Source organism: Sebastes fasciatus, chromosome 18, assembly GCF_043250625.1.
Source record: "Sebastes fasciatus isolate fSebFas1 chromosome 18, fSebFas1.pri, whole genome shotgun sequence".
Classification (NCBI taxonomy): Eukaryota; Metazoa; Chordata; class Actinopteri; order Perciformes; family Sebastidae; genus Sebastes; species Sebastes fasciatus.
This window is the reverse complement of record NC_133812.1, coordinates 13,230,691-13,256,244: the sequence shown is the minus strand read 5'-3', so window position 1 is coordinate 13,256,244 and position 25,554 is coordinate 13,230,691. Positions and strand designations below refer to the sequence as shown.

At 41.5% G+C, this 25,554-nt stretch overlaps 1 protein-coding gene across 1 annotated transcript; it reads left to right on the top strand.

The window, feature by feature from the left end:
• Positions 1-1,228: 1,228 nt before the first annotated feature.
• On the top strand, positions 1,229-8,174 carry LOC141756059 (terminal nucleotidyltransferase 5A-like). The gene is made up of 2 exons (XM_074615505.1): positions 1,229-2,191; positions 4,610-8,174. The coding sequence occupies exons 1-2, from the start codon at positions 1,799-1,801 to the stop codon at positions 5,423-5,425; spliced, it is 1,209 nt and encodes a 402-aa protein (XP_074471606.1). The 5' UTR covers positions 1,229-1,798; the 3' UTR covers positions 5,426-8,174.
• Positions 8,175-25,554: the final 17,380 nt, after the last annotated feature.

Genomic DNA, 25,554 nt, shown 5'->3' with positions numbered 1-25,554 from the left:
TATGTTTTTTTATTTTTTCCCCACTCACAATGTTGTTTGGTTACGATTGCCCAGAAATCATTATAGATATTAAATCAATATCCCCCTCACAAACACTAACCATACACTTCCACGCAACACACACAATAACACACACACACACACACACACACACACACACTTGTCTTTTTTGATATATTCAATGTATTACATGTTGTTATTATATATATCTTGTCCTAATTGTTTGTTTTCACTATTATGTAATATATTATTTCTTTATATTAAAGGGACTGTTTGTAACTTTTTACACGTATAAATCTACCGGGTCGGTGTCCCATGCGCGCTTGCATATGCGCGCTCGCGTGAGCCTCTCCTCCGCTGCCTGCTTGCCTTGACTCACACACACCGCGTGCATTCTCGCTGTCTCGCTCCACCTCTACTAAACATTCATGCACGCTCACTCCACACTGCAGAAGAGTTAGTTTAGCTCTGAGAATATCAGCTCCTCATGACCAACAGAGGCTTCCCTTGTCTTGTGAAGTGACGGGGCTCCGCAACAAGAAAGGTTATCGTCTCCGACCGGGTGCTGGTGTCTCCCTGCGGGCGCAGTCGGGAGACGATAACGTTTCTCTTCCTGCTTCAGCCCCGGCACCGACCCGCTTTTCCTGCTTCAGCGCCAGAGGCCGAGGCAGGAAAAGCCAACACTAGGATCAGCAGTGATTCATGAAGAGACCTTCGTCTGGTCAGCTAACATTACTGCCAAGCAGGTGAAATATAGAGTGATATTGTGGTTTTAGCTGACATGTGTTGCCTCACTGTTTTGAGCGATGCTCGTTCATGTCTATGTAGAGCGAGCACAAGCGCGAGCCCGATGCTGACTTTCGTTGACTTAACGGCCACAGGTGTCGCTGTTAACAAGCATTTCTGAAAGTTACAAATACTCCCTTCGCTCCACTCCACTCGCCTAGGTGGAGGCTTCAGATAAACCCAGCGTTTTTTTTTTTACCTCTTCCTGCACTGTATATTATTCATTTATTTTTTTTGTTATGTTGTATTGTCTTAAATTGTGTAAAACAAATAAACAATAAATGTTTTTTGATGATGATGGGGTCCTTCTCTTCTCTGGTAACGCCCAGTTTCTCCAGACACGCCCTCTGTCTCCTGGTTTTGCAGCCACTCAAAGTAACATTGTGAAGCTATGGAGCCTCTATTAGTAGGTGTGGGCTGTCAATCATACCGACCCGCCCCAACGCCTCTCAGACGGGAAGCGCTCAGCTCATAACTTCTCTAGCAGCTGTGGAGCGGCATCATCGAGTACCATCGAGCAAGAACCTACCAAAATGTGAAGGAAAAGCAGCCATACACCACTTTCTGTAAGTAGGTGTGTAGTGGAGAAGAGTAGCCGTCTTAAAAACCAATGCGTAAAGTTACTTTTACGCAATAATCTGTGCGTAAAAGTGAGTGAAAAAGAGGATAGAAAAACTTCTGCGGTTGGATTTGAGACGTTTTTCTCGGCTGCTGCTATGGATGGATGCGTTCAGGGACTGTAATGAAAAGCTGACAGTGGACAGTGACTAAGCCTTGCAGGCTGGGAGGTTTAATGAAGTGAATTTGTCTGGACTACAGACTTTATGTAAGAAGTAGGACAAGCATATGCTTTTTTTTTGTCGTGCGTAAAGACGCTTCGTCGTCAAAGCATCTCGTTGTTATGACTGCTGTTCTTCACAAAGTTGCAGCTAGATGATGCCACCATTTGGGAGTTAAGTGGAAAAGTTTCGTCGTTTTTTTACACCCTTCCTTGTCTACCTCTTCCTCAACAATGGACGAGGGTGTTGAGTGTGCTAACCTCAGCGTGCTCAACTGGGAGCAAGTGCAGCGGCTGGATAACATCCTCACCGGCTCCATCCCCATCCACGGCCGCTGGAGCTTCCCAACGCTGGAGGTGAAGCCGCGGGATATCGTCAAGGTGGTCCGGAGCCGCATGGAGGAGAAGCGCATCCACGTCCGGGAGGTGCGTCTGAACGGTTCCGCAGCCAGCTACGTGCTGCATGAAGACAGCGGTCTCGGGTGGAAGGATCTGGACTTGATATTCTGCGCCGAGCTGAAAGGAGAGATGGAGTTTCAGATAGTGAAAGATATAGTGCTGGACTCTCTGCTAGACTTCTTGCCAGAGGGAGTGAATAAAGAGAAGATCACACCAGTGACCTTAAAGGTTAGTGTATGGAGTCATATAGTTTATTTGTTTTGCACAATTTAAGACTATGCAACATAACAAAAATTAATAAGATTCAAGATTCAAGATACAAACCTGTGAAATACTTTTTGCTGGGAAGCTCCATTAAAATAAGAATACATTTACATTTTCATTTACATTACAATTATAAAAGGACATACTTTGTACAAGGACATATTAAGAACATATACAGGCATATTAAGAACATATACAGTAGCCTTGGGGAAGAAACTGTTCCTGAATTTGCTGGTGAGAGTCCTGTACAGTGCAGGAAGAGGCAAAAAAAAACACTGGGCTTATCTGAAGCCTCCGACTATAGAGACAAGATTAATATAAATAAATAATATGACTATATAAGAGTGATAACAAACAATTAGGACAATATATACATAATAACAACAATAACAATACAGTAAATATATTTAAAAAAAAGACATGTGAGTGTGTGTTACGTGGAAGTGTATGGTTAGTGTTTGTGAGGAGGATATGGATTTAAATATGTATAAAGACTTCTGGGAAATCGTAACCAAACAACATTGTGAGTGGGGAAAAAATAAAAAAACATAAAAACAGATAAATGGAGAACATTGGGAAAAAGCAATTACAAAACAGCAGTTAAATGATCCTTTAAGCGACTTTTGAAACATTTGACAGATGAACAGTTTATTGATAGATGTGAAAAGCTACTCCATAATCTGGTTCCCCTAAATCTTATCGAAAATTGACCTCTACCAATGAGAAATTTGGGAGGATGAAGATCTAGAGATTGAACTGCTCAGGAATATTCCCACCAGAAAGTATCTTATAAATAAAAACACATATTTGAGAAGTATTGATATCATAAATATGACATCATATGAATATATATACATATATGAACATCATGTGGTTTTTGTCAAACTTTAAAACCTTGACAGAAAAGATCGTTATTTTTTTTTTCCCCATTCATTCTTATTTACACACTGCTGCAGTTATGTGCATTTTTCTGTTTGCAAATGCAAATTTAAAGTAAATATGTCTTACACAAACACGATTGAGATCTACCCTGAATACATCCAAGCAGCACAGAGATATATAAGCCTTCAAATAGTAAAAAAAAAAGGTTCCTTTCCAATTCAAAGAGGATTCTGTCTAATCCAATTGGAGTTGGATCCACATTAATAAATCTGCCCTCAGTTACCTGGATACCGAAGGCTACCCAGGCTCCAGGCTACTAATGGCCCACTAACAGATGTGATCAACAAAAACATCATGACTAACAGACCTAATCCAAGATTTTTATCTGGTGCAAATAGCATTAATGTCCGGTTGCTGAAGCCCGCTCAAACTAAGACTGGTTTACACCATCTTTTATCTCCGTGTAAGACCCACAGTGCAATCGTTCTTAAACAACACCATGGGCACATGTGTGGTTTTTCAGAGAAATACAAAAAAACATGTTGATGCACTGGTGCAAGAACTAACACCATATTACAGCTGTGAAAGGAGGAACAGAGAGGAGTTAGTTAACACGAACACAGAGAAGGCAGTAAGCCTCTGTGACCCTCATCACTGTAGCCTATTATTTGCTCTAACTTAACAAGTGTTTTATTATATATGGTTAACTATATGCATGTGTGTTCTCTGATTCATGAGTATGGACATGGAAGTTAAATCTATCTAATCGATGTATTTTCAAGACAGTTTACGAAAAGTTAATCCTCATTTTTCATGCGTTTTCCTACGAATGTCCGTTCGTCAATTTCCGCCCCAGTCTTTTTCAAAATAAACTTCCTTCTTCACAGGAAACAACTTGGTTAAGGTTGGGCAACAAAACTACTTAGTTAGGATTAGGAAAAGATCGACTTGGTTAGGTTTAGGCAACAAAACCACTTGGTTAGGTTTAGGAAAAGATTGACTTGGTTAGGTTTAGGCAAAAAAACTATTGGTTAAGTTTAGGAAAAGATCGTGGTTTGGGTTAAAATATCTCCGGAAGTGGCGTAACTTAAGTACGGAAGTTACATGATAAATAAATCAACATTGAACTCCGGTTTCACATGAGGTACGAACACCGGTCGCCTCGGTGAAAGACCGGTATTTTTGACCAACCCATCTACCCCGACCTCCTCCCTATTTGGCATTTGTCCCTCTTCATACTTCCTGGTTAGGGTAACCGTAACCCATACAAATTGATTTTGTGGAATTTATATGAATCAAAGTACATTTACTTTTCGTAGATATAGCTACGAACTGTGTATGAGAACAGCCTGACCTAATCCACCGATAGGTACCTGTTAACAGTAACAATGTCTTCAATTTCTTGACTTCAGTATTCAGGCACTTACTTAAAACTTGCACAAACATGAAATGCATTAGACTTTGTGATGAAACCTAATGTTTCCCTTGTGTATCTTTTAGGAGGCCTATGTGCAAAAGATGGTGAAAGTGTGCAATGACTCAGACCGCTGGAGTCTCATTTCCCTCTCTAACAACCGTGGCAAGAACGTGGAGCTCAAGTTTGTGGACTCTCTCCGACGGCAGTTTGAGTTCAGCGTGGACTCCTTCCAAATCCGCCTGGACTCGCTTCTCCTCTTCTACGAGTGCTCGGAGCACCCCATGGCCGCCACCTTCCACCCCACAATCCTTGGGGAGAGCGTCTACGGCGACTTCCCCACCGCCCTCGATCACCTGCGCAAGCGCCTCATCTGCACCCGGAGCCCCGAGGAGATTCGAGGCGGGGGCTTGCTGAAGTACTGCCACCTGCTGGTACGGGGTTTCCGCGCGGCTTCCGAGACCGAGATGAAACTGCTGCAGCGGTACATGTGCTCGCGCTTCTTCATAGACTTTCCCGATGTGAGCGAGCAGAGGAGGAAGCTGGAGTCCTATCTGCAGAACCACTTCGTGGACCTGGAGGACAGGAAGTACGACTATCTGGCCACGCTGTACGAGGTGGTGCAGGAGAGCACGGTGTGCCTGATGGGCCACGAGAGGCGCCAGTCGCTCAGCCTCATCTCCTCGCTGGCGTTGCGGGTCCTGGCCGAGCAGAACGCCATCCCCAACACCGCCAACGTCACCTGCTTCTACCAGCCGGCTCCTTATGTCGCAGACGGCAACTTCAGCAACTATTACGTAGCGCAGGTTCAGCCCATCTACCCCTGTCCTCCCTCGCCACCCCGACAGTACATTCCTCATCAGCACCATCCTATGTACGCCACCTGGTTACCCTGTAACTAAACTTTCTGTTCGTTCATGCACTTTTGCGTAACTGGTGGAACTCATACGCCCTTGAACGATGATCGTTTTATCTCTTTCTTGAGATGGGAAATTGGAAAAGGAAGAACATGGGACAAATTTAGACAGATGGAAGAAGAGAATAAAGGAAGGAAGGGAAATGAGGACAACTGAACCTGGATCAAGGCAGCGGGCCAGAGGAAGGCTTTTCCTCGGGGGAGCTGAGCACAGAGGGAGAGCTGCCAATGAGAGAGGCTGACCCATCAGTTTTAGGGTTCTCTCATCAGCGCGAAGATAAATTTGGTAGACCATCGGGGTGACCGACAGCTTGTATACGATGATATCTCACAGGATCTCACATTTGAAATGATGAACATGTATAATATCCACATCCTCTTTACATTAAAAAACAAAACTCACATACAGCCGCAGAGAGAAACGGAACACACAACATGCTGAAGATGTCGATTCATGGTCAATCAACGGCGACCATGTGACCATGTGCACTGTGTTTGTGTGGAACTCCTTTTCACAGACAATGCAAAATGAGGAACTGGATACTGTTTACAAATCCAAAGATCTACTTTGATACTCAACTTTATCTGAATTCTTAGATAAAAAAAACAACAACAAAACAATGCATGCTTTATTTCTGTACAGGAATAATTTTCTTTAAGTGCCTAGATGAAGCCTAAAGGGAAGAGATATTTTTGTGATTCTTTATCGTAGAAAACTTGTTGGGTCGTCTAATTGATTTTCAAGGTGATAATGAATGTACTGTGGAACAGAGAGTTTACCTATGCTGAGTAAGGTCTCTTACACTGAGTGAGGTTTTGGACCAACTGATTTTATTTTTTGACAATGTTTAGTTTAAGACTCTGCTCTTATCTGCAGTTCTGCTCGGCGAACGCACATCCTGATTACCAAAGAGGAAGTAGCAACATAATCTCATCATCTGTAGAGACAGAGGGGGTGGTGGGGGGAGGTGGAGGGTTGGATCAAAAATGCTTATAAGGGTAAAATAGATGGGGATTTTGAGAGTAATGCACAGAGAAAGAATGGGGTTTGGCAGCAAGACAGCAAACGAGAGAATAAGTCGCTCTTATCTGCAGTTTTATTGCAAAATAAGGTGGTCCAGTGCGCAGCTTGATTAGGAGACAATGTAATCATCTGTAGGGGATGAAGAAATGTATTTGGATATGTAAAAATGTTTTGCAGATGATGCATTTCGAAATGCATCTTCATCACATATCAAAATTAATTTAAGCAACATGCTCAAGTGTTCTTGTGAAACTGAAATGCATACTAATGAGTAGATCTGAAATATACAACTCAAGCTTACTTAAAGGTGCTATATGGAGTTTTCATGTAAACAAACAAAAGTTATGTTTACATTTGGTCTCACTACAAATATTTGTTTAAATATTATTTTTGGAATATTTCAAAATATTTCTTTAACAAAATGAAACAATGCATTGTTTACATAGATGTTTGCTAGCCAGCGGGCTTCTTTTTTTACTGCCTTTTTATGGCAGGATTATCCTGCCCGCATGCTTGTACGTGTTCATGTATGTCCCTGTGCACGTGCACAGTAAAAACAAAACGGGCCGACTGGTAAAAGCATTGCTCCATAGCGCTACTAGTGGTCAAAAACTCAACAGGGCACCTTTTAAGTTTCAAGTATATAATAAAAAAAAAATTAAACATAAAAAACACCAATGTGTTTGAAATGCATTCTGAAAGCAGTTTTCTGAAATTACACTGGAGAGTTTTAATACACACCTATAATTTCTTTTTCTACTTCTCCATTTTTCACATAATTTGTATGCAGTTTAAAATCATTTTTGACACGCTGTATGCACTGGAAAAATATGTTGACTTTCCATGTGTACGAGACAAAGAGAAAAGAGACGTCTGCAAATATCTGCAGGACAAAACAAACTGTATGTTTGTCAGAAGGGTGGAGGATGGATTGTGTAAGCAGAGCTGTAGCAGCAGAGCAACTCTTGAAAGGAGTGGAGTAAAAGCATACTACTGGTAGAGTCAGAGGCCCGGCAGAGGAGAATATTGTCAGAAAATGTGCTGCGTGAAGCCTGAAGAGCTTCAAATGTGATGAAAGTTCAGTGAATATTGGCCAATGTCTATTTCATCTTCTCTTTTATGGAAAAGAGTTTGAAATACAGTTTGGGATGTGTGGAAAATTTGGGGTTGCTGTCTCTTCTTAGCATGGAAAAACACCAAACAATGAGGAAATAATGCAAAAAAATGTAACTGTAATGATAAACACCATCACATGGATATTTGAAGGGCAATAAGATAAGTAGGTTTTTGTGATGATCATGAAAATAACAGATGTAAAATGTCAGCTTTACAAGTGCACAGAGACTCAGCATATTCTCTCAAACATGTCAGATCTCCTATTTTTCTATCAATCTCTATTTTTGTACAGTTTGTGTTTGGCTGACTTAGCAGGCAGATTCAAAGCTGTGTCGTCGAGTATTTTGTGGTGTGTGCGAATTTGTGTTTCATTTTGGCAGTGCAGGTGGACACGGCGGCTATGCTGAGATGCAGATTTAGCTTTCTTGTGTTCATTGTATGTGTGCTCTGAGCTGTTTCATATGGGTTTCTGTTGCTCTAAAGAGATTGTTATACATGTGTTTTTAACTGCCGTCCTGTTTGGACATGAAAACAATGATCTGATAATTGTGTCTAAGTTGACCAACTTGAGAATTAAAAGCAAAAAAAGGACCAGACAAGAGTTGTTCAGTTCAGTTTTTTTTGCTATCACCCTCATCACACACACACTGCTATTTTTTTTTTGCAATGTTTTACCTTATTGAACCTCAGTTTAGCTGAGGTAAAACGCTCTGACATTTAGGTTTTGTGCCCAGGCTTTAGACAGACAGAGGAAAACTCTTCATCAGGTCAACGTCCAGAGATGCCCGCACAATCCCATCGGGCCCAACTGCTGGTGCCAGCAAGTGACAGCTGAACTTAACGGGTTTCCCCTCCAAGAAACGTCACCACGACCGTCACAACGACCGTCAGCAGCCGTCATTGCGCCGTTTGCCAGCCCTCATTAGCTGCGAGTGTATTTGTAACAGCAGGTAGATGCCATGTATATCCTCTGCACAGACCTTACTACCAGCAGAGCCTTGGTCTCCAGGGACACATGGTAACTGATTGAGTAGATTGGCTCCAGGTCTGCATTACTCTAATGCCTGAAGGCCTCAGCCTCAGCCTCCAGATGTCACTTTCCCTGCTGACATTGAGAAAAAATAATTTCCTTGGTCTCTCTTTCATGTTTTTTTTCTTTCTTCTGTCTGTCTCTAAGTTATCCTGCCTTTTTTTCTCTCTTCTTTATTTCTTTGACAGACAAACTGCTTTTTGTAAGCTGCTGTGTTGCAAGTCTAATGCCACTTTGGTGTCACTGTGAGTAAACAGATTTATGCCATCTTTACCCTGTTTTTCTGTCCTCACTCATTTCCCCTTCATCTCTGCATGCATGGGTCTCTCTGATGAATTTAAGCAGAGAGAGATGAGCTAGGGAGAGGAGAACAGGGCCAATGTTATCCCCGGTTAAGAGGGAGAGAGTGGACGCTAAATATAGGCCCCCCTCTCAGCCACTGTAAGGACATTAGCCCATCTGCAGAAAGCTGATTAGCCTCCCTCCATAAGCATGTGCTCAGTGCTCTGGTGTGGTTACTGCGGAGAGATTTACAGGCTATTGTACTGTAACACATACCTCCCCCATCTCCCGCCGTCTTTTAGGTCACTCTCGCTGGAAAGGACTGAAAACAAATTCAGTCCACTTCCGTATCAAGGGCTTACAGGGAACTGAGAACAACTGATTGAGGCGTTTAGTGTGTTGCACAACGAGGAAAAGAGCTAACCATATAACACAGGCAGATTACAGGAAGTGTGTTACTATGGTGCTTTTAAGTAGTACAGCGTCCTGACAGGTGGGCCGAGTCGAGGAATTGTGCAGTTTTCAGAGAGGGTTAAAAAGCTAATGTCCAGCTCTAGCTCGGTAATGAACACATTTCATCTCATTTGAACAGTATATATCTCACTGTTTTTGAGCTTTAAGGCCATTACATTATTTTATTGTGAAAGGTAAGAACGGAAGCAGTGGATCTGGTCTGCGCTGCCTATGTCAATGTTGAAAAGAGTAATAAAGTTTGTCGTCCTGGTTCAGACTACGGAGCCTCCGTGTTATTGTTTCATAAATATAGGCACAACTAAGCCCGTTCTGCACAACTGGATTGGTTGATGCCTTTATTAAAATCCCTTATTTAAAAATCGAACTTGTTCCAAAAAAAGAATTAAGTTGATTTTCACAACTTAATATTTGCGTTCTGTGTGAAAGTATTCATGACAAAAAGTTTGAAAAAATATATTGACGTGCAAATTAATTGCACAAAAAAATGCCCTCGGCAAGAAGTCTTTATTAACTCTGTATTTTTGGGACTGCAAATGTGAGGCGGAAAACAGTGGGAATCTCACATCTGTTTAAAAACTCAGAGCTGTGGACCGCCTTCAAAGATGAGTCTTATGTTCAGAAAAATACCACATCTACGACTTTAAGAGGAGCCATCAAAGAAATATGATGACAAAAGATCCCTTCGTGATTTATCTGTTCAAAGAAGCGCTGACAGATTTATTCACTGCAGATTTAGTTTTTTTCTTACAGTCCAGGGGTATATTACCGTATATCTATCACCACACTGTTTTGTCTTATCTTTTCAGACATTGATTCAGATTTGAGGTAGCTAGGTAGACACCATGATAGATAACCACATTGTGCTGACGGATCTGTCGAGGCCGACTATAAGAACGATATGAGTATTATATTTAAAGGTTATAACTTTGGTTAAAATGTCCTCAGAGGATTTGGTTGTGAAAATGAAATGATAATCACATCTGTAAGGACCACCATGATGAAGCCTATAATCTAACATAAGACAGATGGGGTCTGAGATCTGAAGGAGATGTGGTTTGAAAAACAAGTGCCAAAGTGGACCACGAAGGAAGTCAAATTTGAAGACACTTTTTACTCAGTTTTTTTCTTTTAAATTGAAAATTATTGCAATATTCTTTCTGTGCAAGGTCCTAAAATGTATTTAAATGGTCATTTAATGATCAAAACTCCTTCCTTTCTCACTGTTTATCTCTCAGGCTCATGTGTGGGTATTTTCACAGGCAAAGGTTGGACGGAGTCACATCACCGCTGCTGCCATCTTTAATTTCTTTGAGCTTCAAAACGACAGGAAATGAATGGCACCGAAAGGTCAGTTAGCAGCTTGTAAAACACTGGGTGTAGTGCTTACAAGAGGTATTCGTTTGCGTAGAAGTGCATGAAGACAACTTCATTTAGTTTAACTCCGACTTAGAAGCAGCGGGTAGCACAGGTGCAGCTTTTAATAGACACACAATAGAATAATAGGGTGTTTTATCAGGCGTGCACAATCAAAATAACTTAAGACACATTATGCATATAACTGTGTTTTTTGGACCGTAGAGTGACACAGGAATTGATTGCATGTGAAGAAGTGTATCCATGCACACACACACACTTAGGTCCAGCGGGGTTATGTTGGAGATGAACCAGTTGGAGCAGCAGCAGGGCCAAGAGTCCATCCAGCTCAGCCCGGCCAGGGTCAGAGGCCACCGAGTAAATCAAACAAGAGCAAGACCAGACTGTGAGAAACAACCATGTGTGTCTGTCTGTGTGTGAAAGAGAGCAAAAGAGATGGAGTAAGATGGAGAAAAAAAAAGTGTGTGTGCGTGTTTGCATTTGTGCTGTTTGTGTATTTGTGTTACAGAAAGACTTGTCTAGTTTTCAGTGTGTTTGTGTGTGTGAAGTTGCTTTCAGAGATTATGAATTGCAGCCATAAGCAAAACTCGATCCTCTTGATTATTAGGCAACACAATGATAATAATTCATACTTGTGGATCAAACTAATCACAGTGAGACTGTTTTTTCGGTGACATCCGATGCCAAACAACTGGCTGGCTGGAGCAACAAATCAGATTCATCCCTAATCTTGAGTGTTTATGCCGGGTATTGTAAATAGTTTGGCCAGCTGGACCGGGGTCGGCGCTGGAATACAGATTGGCTTGTTGCGGTGCAGAAAGCCAGCTGGTAACAGAGAGGGGGGGGAGACGAATTGGTAATTTGACACACAGCAATGAAAATGATTGGCTTGTTTTCTCAATAAGAACAGGAATCACTCAGTAATAAATCCATAAATAGATCTGCAACGTCTCTCATGTGTCTGCATGTTTGTATGCATGCGTGTGGCTGCGAAAACACATTAAGTTTTGGTTTCAATAAGGCTCCATTTAACAAGATTATGAGTCTACAGCCTTAAACAATAGCAAATTTGCCTTTGATCTGATTATGTCATAAGCCATCTGTGCAACATGTGACTATATGGATTCTGTGTATTGCTGAATTTGCAAAATTTTTGATTGTTTTGTTTTTGTATTCTGATCTTTCCCATTACCTATTTTGGTTGGATGTTTTAGAAGAACTGGATACCAGACCCCAAGGTGGCGCCTATTCAGTCCAATGAGAATTGCCAAAAAATGTTTTCTAGCTTCTGGGTTTACTTCCGGGGTATGCAGCCCACTGAATGTGCGCAGTAGTGTTTACTCCTCTGGCACCACTAGCGAGTTAACGCTCAACCCATAGACTTTACATTGTGATGACATCACTTTTTAAATCGCTTTTCTCGGCTCCAAGAAAAACCTTGTTTGCAGTTCGAGGTGTCCTGTCAACAGTTTTACAGACGTCTCTTTTACAACGGTGGTCTATGGGGAAAATGCTTGTTGGGCCGCAGGGGGATTTTTCGCTGCAATACCGCAAGTGGCCAGAGGAAAACAAATTGGAAGGAAGGCTGAGCGGCGGCGCCATATCCTCGTCTTATTATACATCCATGGACAGGCGGGAAGGATGGAGGGACGGGATGCATTATGCACGATTGTTTGTGTTATGTTGAAAAATTGCAAAACCTAATAAACAGATATACAAAGAAAGATTATAGCCGTGCTACCGGCTATGCGAGGCTGTATACTTAGGTACAACAGTGCTTTGAGCTAAACGCTAACATCAGCATGCTAACTGCGAACATGGCTAAAAGGGTTTGTAAGTAGTAAATAATGAATTTATCAGTTGATAATAATGCAGCTATGGATGTTGATACTCCATTGTGAATGCTCATGGGTTTATCTCTTTCTAATAAGCCATATGAAGCATTAGTAAATCATTTATTAATGATTAATAAAGCCATTCGTTACAAATGATAAACTCTTTATAAGGGTCATCACCAATTATAAAGCAGTCACAAAGGTTAATAAATGGTTCTTCATTCAATAATTCATCAAGTTTACAGTTGTAAAGTGCTAGCTAAAAAGACAAACAATTGTCCTGTTTGAGGGGGACAAACACCAGCTACAAAGTTGATCTTATTAATAGCGAGGGCTGTCCTCAACCAATAAAATTCTTAGTCAACTAACACTTTTTGATGACTAATCGATTAGTTGATTTAATCAACAGATCTGTAAAACTGAGTTTTTCTACGAGAATCACGCTCACTTTAAATCTTGTGTTTACCAGAGATGTGCTCATAAGTTTCTTAGAAATAAGTAATTTAGCATGAAAAGGCATAAAAAAAATGACAAATCAACTAAAGAAATCTTAGTCGACTAAGATCAAAACGGCCGATTAGTCGACTAATCGACTAAGTGGGGGCAGCCCTATTGATAGTTTCTTACTAATCTAAAACACATTAATACCTGATTGATTAACAATTAATAAAGCCATTAATTAAACATTATAAACCCTTCATAAAGGCAACCTTAAGAAAGTGTACCAGTTATTAAATCAGACATTCCTTGACTGCTGTAGTCTCAGAGATAGTTATATTTCACCACATCACAGTTGTAACAATTCTCTTTTTTACAACTAGCTATGAGAGGCTGGTCTCCGCTCTCCTTCAAAATAACATCTGGTACATTGCTCTCTAACACACACACACACACACACACACAATCCCACTAAAGTAGCACTTACTGTAGCTAGCACATAGTCAGAGTGAGAGGCCAAGAAAAGACAGAGCGTAATGAAAGTACAAATATGGGACAAACCCTTAAATTGTCACATTCTGTACTGAAGCATCAAAGATGTATTATAAGTGCGTGATGACTCTGAACACATTACAGAAACAAAACAGGCTGCTAAGAGTGCAAAAAGTCAGCAATAACGCCCACTTAAATATTCATACCAAGCCAATCAGGACTAAAATAATCGCAATTATCATCATCATTACCATAAATGTGATAAAAACAAACACTTTCGCTGTTATCACCGGTGCAGTTGGTGCCTATCGTGCCGTATCGTTTGTCTTGGCCCCAGAGTCCAGTCATTAAAACATCACTTTGGAAAATAATGCTTTTTTTGGAGCTTTTTCTCCCCCCTCAGTGTGACTGCAGTACACGCGGGTCTCAAAGTTTGTTTTTAAAGTTAAGAAAAATAAATGTAATTGCATTGACATTTTGCTGATCCTTACATACTATGTTGATGTTGGATTTAGGACTCAAGGGATTAAAGCTGAAGTAGGCAGGTTGGAGTACCTATGATTTCAAAAGTTATTTTTTATAATTGAGACAGGTAATCTGAAAAAAATCATGTGCCTCTGTGTCCTCCGGTGCTCCTAATGGCATCTGCAGGATTACACGGACCTGAGGAAAACAACCAATCAGAGCCGAGCTGGAGCCTGTCGTCTCTGAGCAGCTGTCAATCACTCGCAAACTCCAATCAAACAGTCAAACTAGGCAGCGCTGATCAAATATGAATCAATATTCTGTTACTGTTATGCCTATGTCTTGCGAAAAATGTTTTCAGAATAATATTTTAGTGTACCCTTTAGCTGGAAAATTCGAAAGTTTGTGACCTGCTGACCCCATGTTAAGATCAGTTGAGGAAATACCAAGCACCGCCCACCAGCCAGAGAAAACTTCCTCATTTTACAGCTAAACAGTACACTAAAAGATGTTTTACCCAAGAAATAGACATTACAGTAACAGAATATTGATTCATATTTGATCAGCGCTGCCTAGTTTGACCGTTTGATCGGAGGTCGTGAGTGATTGACAGCTGCCTCCGTGGAATGAACAGCCAATAGGAACGCTCTCTCTCTGAAATGACCTGTGATTGGCCAAAGTCTACCGTCACGGGCTAGATTTTTAAAGCCTGAAAACAGAGCCATGAGGAGGTGCAGAAGTCTAATCTTCTCTCAGAACACTTGAGTTACAATATGCTGAAAGGTTATCATGAAATTTTAGTCCAATGATGCCAAAAATATTCTGCCTACTGAAGCTTTAAGGGTTAAAGTTGGTCATGAGGTGAAGTTAGCGTAGTGAGTGAAAGCCCTCACAAGTATGGTCATTCAAAGACGTACGTGTTTTTTTTGTGTGTGTGCACGTGCACATCTGCACATTTGTTCGTTTCTGTTTACAGCACCCAAGGAGGTGCTGAAAAGCTGTGATGGATTTTTCCCAGATGGTGAGGCAGCAGAAATTACTAGAACGCCTGAAAAAATATCTGTTTGTTTCCTAACAACAGTTACCTGGATCTGTGCATGTGTGTGTGTGTGTGTGTGTGTGTGTGTAGAACGCATCTACACGTATTGGTGATTTAAAAGGCAAACCACTTCCTGTAATCATTCATTTATGAATCATGCATGCATTTTAATAGAACTTAGGTTCATAGGCATTATATCTTTATGCTGCAAGTTATCTATAAGCAATTATAGTCTAAAACACTGACTTGCACTTTCCTCCATCCATGAAATAACCGTAATCTGTAATGGTAGATTAGATATCCTCTAAGGGGTTCATTTGGAGCTAAATTTAAATCACCAAGGTGCTAATTTGTGTGAGTTTCTGTTTGTGTATTTCTCTCATACTCATCTGATCGGTGTGTGTGTGTGTGTGTGTGTGTGTGTGTGTGTGTGTGTGTGTGTGTGTGTGTGTGTGTGTCAATGACGCAGAAATGCCGGTTGTGCGCTAACATCCTGGTAAAAGCATTATTGCTTTCCTCTCCGTCCCAGCCTCCTTCTAACACGCCTGCTGTTACTTGGCTGTAATGATAGTTATTATCACATTGTAATAGCAAACACACCTGCCACCCTGCTGCTCGTGCCAAAAACACACCTGTATCTGGTTAAGTATAGCTTTGACGCTATAAGGGGAAACAGAAAGTTATACCTAGCCTCAAGAAATGTCAGTGCATATGTGGGCATGTTTAGTTTTTCCGCTTCACGGCACCATATATCATCAGATCTATCTGTATGGCATTGATCATTTATGTGTCATCACTTCCTGAAGGGTCTCCGACAATCAAAGGTTTTTCCCTTTTTTATGGAGGAACAAGCTGTAAGAGGGAAAAAATGCACTGTGTGACGAAGGGCTTTTGTGTAATTAATCACAGAAGCCGTCTTCGTCACAACAGCTCGTCTCCGAACAACAACAACAACAACCCAGGAAAATGTTTTCGAGGAGTTTTGCATTATTAGTGCTGCTGGTCAGAAAAACACGAGCAGACTGTGCTAAAGTCTGCAGACGACTTTGGCCTTGTTGGTTCGAGTTTCACAGCAATGTTCCCTGCCAGAGAAAACCAAAACAAACTTACCCAAAGCTCCGCAGTTTGATACAGCTGCTCGTTTTTCTCAAAATCCAGCTGCTGCGGCAATATGACATTTGCAAATGACATTAATAATGCAGACAGAAACAAAATGCCAGCCGCCTTTAATAGGGCAAATGTGCAAGTCAATCCAAGAAGTGCATATTTATATACCTGACAAACCACTCTTTAGGGCTCTTAAATAAAACCACAGATGCTATCTTGCTAACCTACCTTGGCATGTGTTTATGTAATGCAAAAGGCCTTTTTGCTGGATGGATGCTCTGTGAAAATGGACCCATGACCCTGATCAGATAAGCCCTCCTGGCCTTCACTCAGACTCAGACTTTTCTCACAGTTTGGATCCAGCTGTGTAAATAACTTATCTTAGACTTGAAGTCTAAATCTGTACTTTTTTCTGGGAGTTTTTGTGTGGAAGTCTGACAATTATTCCAATCAGGCATCGCAAAGCTTGTAAATATACACACGTAGCAAAGTCTGATGGGCTTATGATTAATCTCATAGACTGTATATATAGATGGACGACGTGTTTCCACTTCCTCCTACTGTACAAAAGTAAATATCCCAAATACGGGAGCTGCGATCTTGAGATTTTGACGTCATTTGGTGCCAGAGAATGTGCAGTAGTGATCGGGGGCCTGGAGCCGAAGTCGAAGTCGAAGTCCCACCCACACACCCGCCCGAGCCAATCGCAAGCCGAGCACGGCCGCTGCTTGCTAGCATGAGCCACTTAGCTGCTACGTTAGCACCACGGTAGCTGTTTGGCTAGAAAGACACAACAGCTAACCATAATATCTCTACGACTACATTTATGATAAAATTGACACATGTTCTATTACACAGACTTGTGACGGTTATGGAAATTTAAAGTTACATCTCTTCTCTCGTACAATTCCCGAGCCTCAGAACAGCTGTCAATCATGACGTCTCGCTTCCTTTTTATAGCATCAAATAACTAATTAAAACCAAACGTATCAGAAAAATTAACTCTTGAACATATATCAGCATGATAACAACTACCTAAAATGGCAGAAACCATCTTTGGGAAAAATGTATTTGAAGTGTACTTTGACTTTTTAGTTTGGCCCATCTGCTAACATGGAGGGGGCGGGATTTATAACCTATACTGCAGCCAACCACCAGGGGGCGATCAAGATGTTTTGGCTTCACTTTTGGGGAGCTGTCATGTCGTCCATCTTTATGTCCATGTGACCATGACAAACATGATTCACATTCACATTTACTAATCTCCACCTGTATGGTTAGGGTTTGGTTTGGTGGTTATAAATACTGGTCAGTCAAAAGTCAAACTCCAGGACAATTGGTCTCCACACACCCAAGCTTGAGCTAAACAATAAGGCGACTGCACGCACTGCAACCTCGACAGAACAGGACATCACACACCCACTCAATCACCACCTCACCCTACTGCTACAGAGCACTGAGGTGCAGAAGGGCTCGCTTTGGGAGAAGCCTGATCTCTGCAGCCATGGCCGCATTAAACAACAGGCCTCGCCGAGTAGTGCTGAGTGTGTTCTGTTGTTTGTCATGCTGTTACTGTTGTGCTGTTGTTTGTATTATTTGCTGACTTGTGCAGTGCTGTGGAGAGAAATTTCCCGTTGGGGACAATAAAGTCTAAGGTCTAAGTTAGGGAAAGCTCATGGTTAAAAGAAACCAGTTTTGAGTGTTGGAAAGAGACGGGTTTACTGTACAAACCGCAGTCACTGGCATCAAAGTCAGACACTTTGTGTACCCAAGCCTAAGAGCTTTTGCAGCTCTATAACAATGTCGAGCTACTTGTGCCTCTGACACATAACAGTTGCTACTCTTTATTGGTGCTGGCAACCAAGAGAGGTGCGACCTGTGAAGCTGTAACAACTGTATATTGTTGTGTATTTCTTGATAGCAGAGCGTGTGACAGTTTGGGCAATTTGCGCAAGACCGTACAACCACAGGCGCAGTTTGCATTGTCTTCTTATTGACTGAATAAGAAACCTAATAACCTAAAAGCCTAATAACATCGGGCACTCCCTGTTCACACACTGTTAAATATGTACTTTCTGCTACGCCATGTAAACAAACCTCGTAGGCTACCTATCAGCTGTGCGGTCAAGATCAGGCTAGAGACGTAACGACTTCAAAGTGTTTGTGTTATTTAAATAGAAAACAGGTTTTTTTACGGCAATATTTACTGAAAATGACACATAATACAGCCAACAGTTGCCTAAGTAAACTTTCAGGCGATCTCCCTCCAGCCTGCTGCCACCTTTTTTAGGTGTTTGTTGTGAAATGAGGAGGTATCGTATAGATAACTCCTCATTTCAACTTCGTGAATCAGTCATGCCCTTATCCATTGCGGCGCTTTCAAAAAGAGCGACAGGAATAAATAGAAACAGCGTACGTCAAAAGTTCAGCTCAAGCGCAGCGCTTCGTCACTCACAGACAGTTAGGTTCCAATAGTAAACAATGCGATCAAACTGATTTTGTCACTGACGCTTGCTTGCGTCGCATTCTGTTTGTAGGGTGTAATATGTAGGCGACACACAGCATCCCAATACATTAGACCTCACAGTGTTGTATCCATTAACATTCCCTCTAGATTTGTTTTTTTGTGAACCCCAAAGTTCAAACTGCGCCTATGGCTTCAACAGAGATAGATGTAAAGGTTTTAATGATTAAAAACACTATGGATACAAGCCTTAAATCATTTCTTCTGCTTAGTTATCCACGTCAGTTTGAGCCTTGTGAACTTTGAACTCTATCAATCACGAAGGGAAAGGGAGCTTCTTGAGCCTCTTTGGCTATACGCGTCTCTTTTGCCATCTCACTAGCTGTGTGCATGTATATATAAAGTGTTTGAGAGAGAGTATATCTGTCATTGATGACCGAATACTGGGGGATGAGTTACTCCGCAGACACACAGTGTTAATCACTTCACGAGCTGCCAAAATCAGCTAAAAGAATAATTTTTAAATCCAACTCTTGCTAGTCTACCATTAGTCAAGTGTACCGGCTAATCTCACGGCCATCAATAAAACAAGCTAATCTGGAGAAGAGAAGAAGTTACAGTTTTCCTTCAGAGAACAGAGGTAGCTGTACCTTTCGTTTCCTGCTCTTTGGTAAGCACCAGCATACATGGAAAGCGTGCAGCGTGCGTGACCGAATCCATGTGTCACTGTGAGCTGTGTGTGTGCACGCCGCTGCTGCTGCATGTTCATTGGCATGTTTGCACAGCAAACAAAGTGATTATCTTAAGCTGGTGTGGTGATGTTCCTATTCATTAATGAACAGCAAGTTTTAAGAACTGTTTGACTTCCATCGGGGAGCTTAGATACTCAACATGTTGAATGATAAACATAATGGGTATACAGCAAGAATGTGACATTTCTGTACATTATCTTTTAATCAGACTAATAGGCGATAGTTGAAAGCTTTTTTCATGCTGCAAAACAAAAATGATATGCCTGATTCAGCATACTAAGTATATTAAATCAGCTTCTTTCTTTCTTTTTCCCTTCATTCTTTAGCCGATGTAATTCCATAAAAACCAATACTGAGTCTATATTTATGAAGTTTCTCAAACCGTTCATTTGTTACAAATGATTGCAGTGCCAATATCAACATCCCTTTCTGACCCGTCAGACAAACCAGTGATTCCAATCCAACCATTACCAATCTGCAAAAAAGTGATGTCCTATCCGACTGTCTGGTCGTATGTTTGTCTGTATTCTATAACCGCTCTTCGCCCGATTTGGAAAACAGATGGAGGCGGTTGTTTGCAGGTCATTCACAAAAGCAAAAATCTTTAAAACAGAACGACTAATTGCACGGTAATGTGTATTTTAATTCCAGTCAAGTAAAGCCATTGCCATGCGGTGACCGCAACGGTCAGACGATACCCATTCAACCGAGGCCTTCAAACCCAGTTCACCAACATGTTTGCATTTCTATGAAGAAAAAGTAAAAGTTCCCCAGACTGTGATATTTCAACCCCCTCTTTTTCTCCACGTTTGCCCCTTTTTCTGACTCTGCTTCCCACTTTTCTTTTATATTTGGGTTTTTCTATTTTTTCGCTCGCTTTCTCATGGGTGGTTATGTTTAATCGAGGGTAGTTTGGAGATTTATGGAGAAGTTATTGTTTTTGCTTTGTTTTGTGAATGATGAATGCCTCAGAGAGACAGAATTGTGTTTTTGTTGTGCTCATCCCGTCGGAAAATTGGCTTGCTTGATGTGCGGAGAGGAAACTATGTTTGGTGGTTTGTACTTTTTTGGAAGGTAAAATATCAAGGGCAATTGGCCTGAAGCGGAAATTGCTGTGCAGATTTAAAAGGAATTGTTGTTTGGGAGTTTTTACTGAGAGTTTGTGCAGCAAAAAAAAGGATATGAAAATCCTCCATTTAAAGTGTAAAATCTAACGGGGAAACGTATGATTTTTACTAAATTACTCCAGTGTTTGTCTCCCTGCACTGGCTTTTTAAAGTACTCCTCTTAATGTATGAATTTATCATCCCTACCATCACAAGAACTAAAGAAAAATCCTCAGGAATTACTGTTAGTTAATTATTAAGTATTAATAGTTTTACTGTTAATAGTTAATAGTTTTACTTAAGAAAAAAAGGTTTTGAGTAGGCTACTTATTCTATCACTGCCAATACCAACATTCCCAGATAGACATAGTGAAAAGTAAAGCAAGACAGGCGTTTGCAAGCATCCCCCAAATTACTAAATCCACCCTGAAAAACACACCCAAGTCGCGGTTACTCATGGTAAGAAACATCGGTGAAATACGCTTAGCAGAGGTCATTTCCAAATGGACGTATTAGTCGTTTCCTTTAACATAACCACTGCTGTTAAAAAGTAGAGTATGGATTTAGTTAGTGGAGGTATATTCCTGGCGGTAATGTTATTAGTGTTATAAGTTAGTATCAATTCTTACAGCGGGGAAATACAGTCTTACTCACAGGGAAAAACACACCCAAGTCGCAGCTTACTCGTGGTCACACCGGTGAAATACACCGGTTCAATTCTGCTTCCAGTTGGCTCCAGGGAAGTGAAGAAGAGTTCAGTTGTAAAGTGAACTGCAGTCAATGAGACGCGGTCTAATTCAAAGTTTATTAATACTGAATGCGCGTCCAAATTGCACCAAATTCAACAAAGCACTCCATGGAGTCCCCTGCAATACACCCGCCAAGTGTGAAGTACATCAGATGAATGGTTTTCGAGATATATGCGAAGGATATACCCACAGACAGACTTTAGATAGCTTGCTTTGCAATTAGATTGTCGCAATTTACTGCTCATTGTTTTTGTAATTTCCCGGTTACTGTTACTTTTGCACCCCCATCCATTTTAAATTGCCTCTCCTGAAACTCTGTGGAGATTTTCCTTGTTTTAATAGAGAGTTTGGGCTGGAAATGTTGGTGATGAACGACTATACAGCCCAGGGAGACATTATATATGATAACGGACTAAATGAATTAACTTGACTTGTATTGCAGCTGTTTGTGTGTGAACTTTAAGTTAAAGAAAACAAAGGAAACAGTTTTTCTGAATTCTCACTGAGGGAGTAATGCCAAGAATGAGGGAAGCTTTCTGCAAAATCCAAGATAATGTAGAGCACATCCTACAACTCTTCCTTCATAATTATTCTTTTCATAACACAAACTGTCATTTATTCCCTCCTGGTGGACAACACTTTCTTAAAAAAGTCAGATGTCAGTGAAGGTGAAGTTCGGAAGCGAAACTCACCGATCTGCTTGTTGACAGATTTATGGTCTTCCAATGCGGCCTCTCAAATTACCCCGAAAAGGTCTTTGAGGTCAAAAGTCAGGGGTGAGAACAAAGGGGAGACAGAAAGCTGAGAGGAGGGCGTGAAAGAGAGAGCAAAGTGTGAGCAAGAAGCTGATCTGACCAAACACTTCACCTCTTTCATGTCCTGATTGATGATCTGAGCCGAATATTTATCATCTCAAAGTTGGGAAATCCAAGTGGATGGTCAGGAGGAGCTGGACTGGATCGCTATGGGAAAATACTCAGGATGTACATAAACACACACACTTCGAAGTATCCTCTCATCTCACACTAGAGCTATGTTTACTCGTGAGGCCCACCGTCTTTCATATCCTCTGAAACCTGTTCAGTCCATCCGCCCCACGACCCTACTTTCACCTTTCCTTCCCTTCAACCCCTCCTTTACCCCTACACACCTACCCAACGCTCACACACACACTTTTGTCTTTCTGCTGGAGGGTCAAGAAAATGACCCCAGCAGTTATTTCACCATCAAAAGTCGATCACTCAAGGTCAGAGGGGCTGGCATCACACCGTCCTTCCTGTCACCATGGTAACAACACAGACTGGAAACATACACTGCCATTTTAGCAGTAAAATGTGAGAATTGTCACAAAAAGTCAGCCGGAGACAACGTTTTCAACAAATTCATGGCGCTAACATTAGCTCATAGTGGCAAGACAAGTTTTTATTTTAACTTGTGAGGGAAATGTTGTACAATGTAATGGCTAAAGAATAATGACAATATCGGCGTTTAGATTGGTTCCCTATAAGCCTCGCTTTCACTGTGAAATTCTGTCTTTCAGCGGGTACAATATCCTGGGAAAATTCGATTTACAGCACAAAGGAGGTGCGTCAACCATTGTGCAACCAAAACCGGAAGAGGATAGTGCTTGTATTTTCCACGGTAGCTATCGGTAGCTATCCCCAGTTACCAAAGAATATCAACGTTTGTTCTTTGCAGCTATTGCACAGCTGTGTTGAATACTCGATTCTGATTGGTCAATCGCGGCGTTCTGCGGTCTATTATTTCTTTATAGCAGACCGTTGCTATGTATAACAGACTGTTAGTATGGCCGCAGTTCTGATGTCGGACTCTGGCGGACCGTTTTTGTGTCAAATTATTGATTTCTTAAGTAAGTAGCCGTGTAATAAGCGGGATGATGTACAGCTAGCGAGTCATTGTTGTGAAAGAAACCCCTTCTGTCGGGGATTCTTTCACAACAATGACCGGCTCGCTGTACATTATCCTTATTTACTATCCTGAGTAGCAGAAATGGCAGATGGTGGAACAACCAAAGTAACTGTGCAAGTGTGTTGGTAGCTGCTAAGCTCTGGAAGGAGGAAAACGCAAAGCAATCCGCTTGCCTTCGCAACAGCGGTGCCAACAAAAATACCACTTGAAAATGCTTGGGGATGGAAGTTGAAAAGTTGCCTGTTTCCACTAACTAGCTAGGTGTAGCTGAAAAAAATCTGCCAGCGACAAAATTGGCGATCACCAACAACAAATGAGAAGCCAGCTTCAGTCTGCCTCTCTCTGAAAACAAGGACCCATTGTTTGAAAAATGATGAAGAAATTTGAGTGCTAAATCTGCCACTGTGACTACTGTAAACTGCAAAATGTGCTAGAATGGAAAGCTCAACAGCCATAGCAACAGTAACTAAGGGGGGCGGAGCTTAGAGAACAGTCAGTCGTCAATTGATGTCAAATGATAAAGCGAGGTGGCTGCGAGGCCCTCTACTACATCGTCAGATGATTAAAGCTGAAACACGGCTATTAAAGGCTGAAAATGTATCAATGAGCATATGTTTCTTACAAGCTTTGGGATAAATCATATTTAACTCTACACATAGAGACAAATACTGACTGAACATTAACAAAGCTTATACAACTAACCCTGTTTGTACTGTACCACAAACATTTCCCATTCTCCGGGGCCAAAAGCTGCAGTCTAATCACTTTCATATTAGTCACACACACAAAAAAAGAAACACTAATCCGATTAGTGCAGAGAAACAGCCAAATTCCTGACCTGCTCGAACCATGTCCCATGTTTGTCTGCAGTCGCTTGTGAGTTCGGGGCATCTGGTTCATATTGATGTGGTCATACACAGTGAAAAGATGTGGAAAAATTAGAACAGAGAGGAATATTTAAACTCTGGGACAAAAGTCCTGAAACCATACTGTGGCGGGTCACTGTGATATTCTGTGCATGTATGCGTGCGTGGCTGTGTGTGTGTGTGTGTGTGTGTGTGTGTGTGCACGCTCCATAAAAACCCATACTGTCTGCTGCTCTCAGCCATCTGAGCGCAGCTGGTGAGCAGACATCTGGGGAGAGAGAGAGAGAGAGAGAGAGGAAAGAGAGGGATGAAGAAAGTTACATAGAGAGGGGAGGGTGATAGGGGGGACAAAGGTAATTCAGGGTGAGACAGACTGAAGTCATATAAGGAAACAATATAGATGTGTAAGTGAGAGTTCAAGCTGGGCCATGGCATCTGTAAATGTGCACAGCTGTGTTTGAGAGTTTGGTTTCGTTTATAGTGTAAGATGAAAGCTTCCTTAGTTGACATGCTTAATATTTTCCTCTCAGCTTTTGGTTTTGCAGGGATTGGGAAGGAGTAGATACTCAGGTTAGAACGGGTTCGCAGGTGCATTTGTCACAGTTTTCTCTGGGAAATTGTTTAGTTATAGTTTGTTAAGTTTCATTATTTAACTGATGTGAATCATAGACTGTATATAAGAAGAGGACAAAGTCACGTTCAGTGTGTTCCAATCCGCGTACTTCTGTACTTACAGTTACTACTTTGAGTGCATAAGTGCGTTCACACTGGGAAGTACGGCAAAATGCACTGCACTCAAAGTACCCGGGTGTTGTACTCAAAACGGTCAGATCGTTGAGTGTGGAACGCTGGACACTTTCCACACTCAACTGTCGCCATCTTGGCTACGTAGCGGAAGGGGCGGAGCCACGACCACTATTCAAACATACATAGATAACAGAATAAAACAATACAATACGTAAACATACCGGTGCATTTTCAGCCAAAAGGAGGACCCACATCGTAGACGTAGGCGATGACGTTGGAAACGTAATTTCCACTCTGCTTTAATTTTTTTTTCAGAAGATATTTTGGCGGATAGCGCGCCGCGGTCAAATGTTGCGATCGTCATTTCCGGTCAGTGCGCCGCAGAGTATTCGATTTGAGACGACCCTACCCCGCTGAAACTTACGCACTACTCAAGTGAGTACAGAGTGCACAAAGTGCACTGCATTGAAGTTTACTTCTGGAAGTACGTGGATTGGAACACACTCCATGACATCACCCTATTGGTGTGTGGACTGCTGTATTGAAGCCTCGAGTTCGGCATTTTTGCCGTCGCCATCATGTTTTTTTAGAACCAGAAATGACACGAGAGGGTGGAGCTAAGTACAACCGAACGCTGAATACGACATTTTTGGGCGACCAAAAAGGTTATTATTAACACAAACAACCCACAGACCGGACAACACCGTGGTAGCAACCTGTAAATAACAAGGAAGCCACGCCCTAAAGCATACCCTGCTTTATGGCCTATTTGACTCTAAATGGGACCATAATTTACTAAATGAACATCATGCTGTATTAAAAAAGA

Coding starts and splice junctions, on each gene's coding strand:
- LOC141756059 (XM_074615505.1), top strand. CDS start 1,799: ATGGACGAGGGTGTTGAGTGTGCTAACCTCAGCGTGCTCAACTGGGAG. Junction 2,192..4,609: donor TCACACCAGTGACCTTAAAG/GTTAGTGTATGG, acceptor TGTATCTTTTAG/GAGGCCTATGTGCAAAAGAT.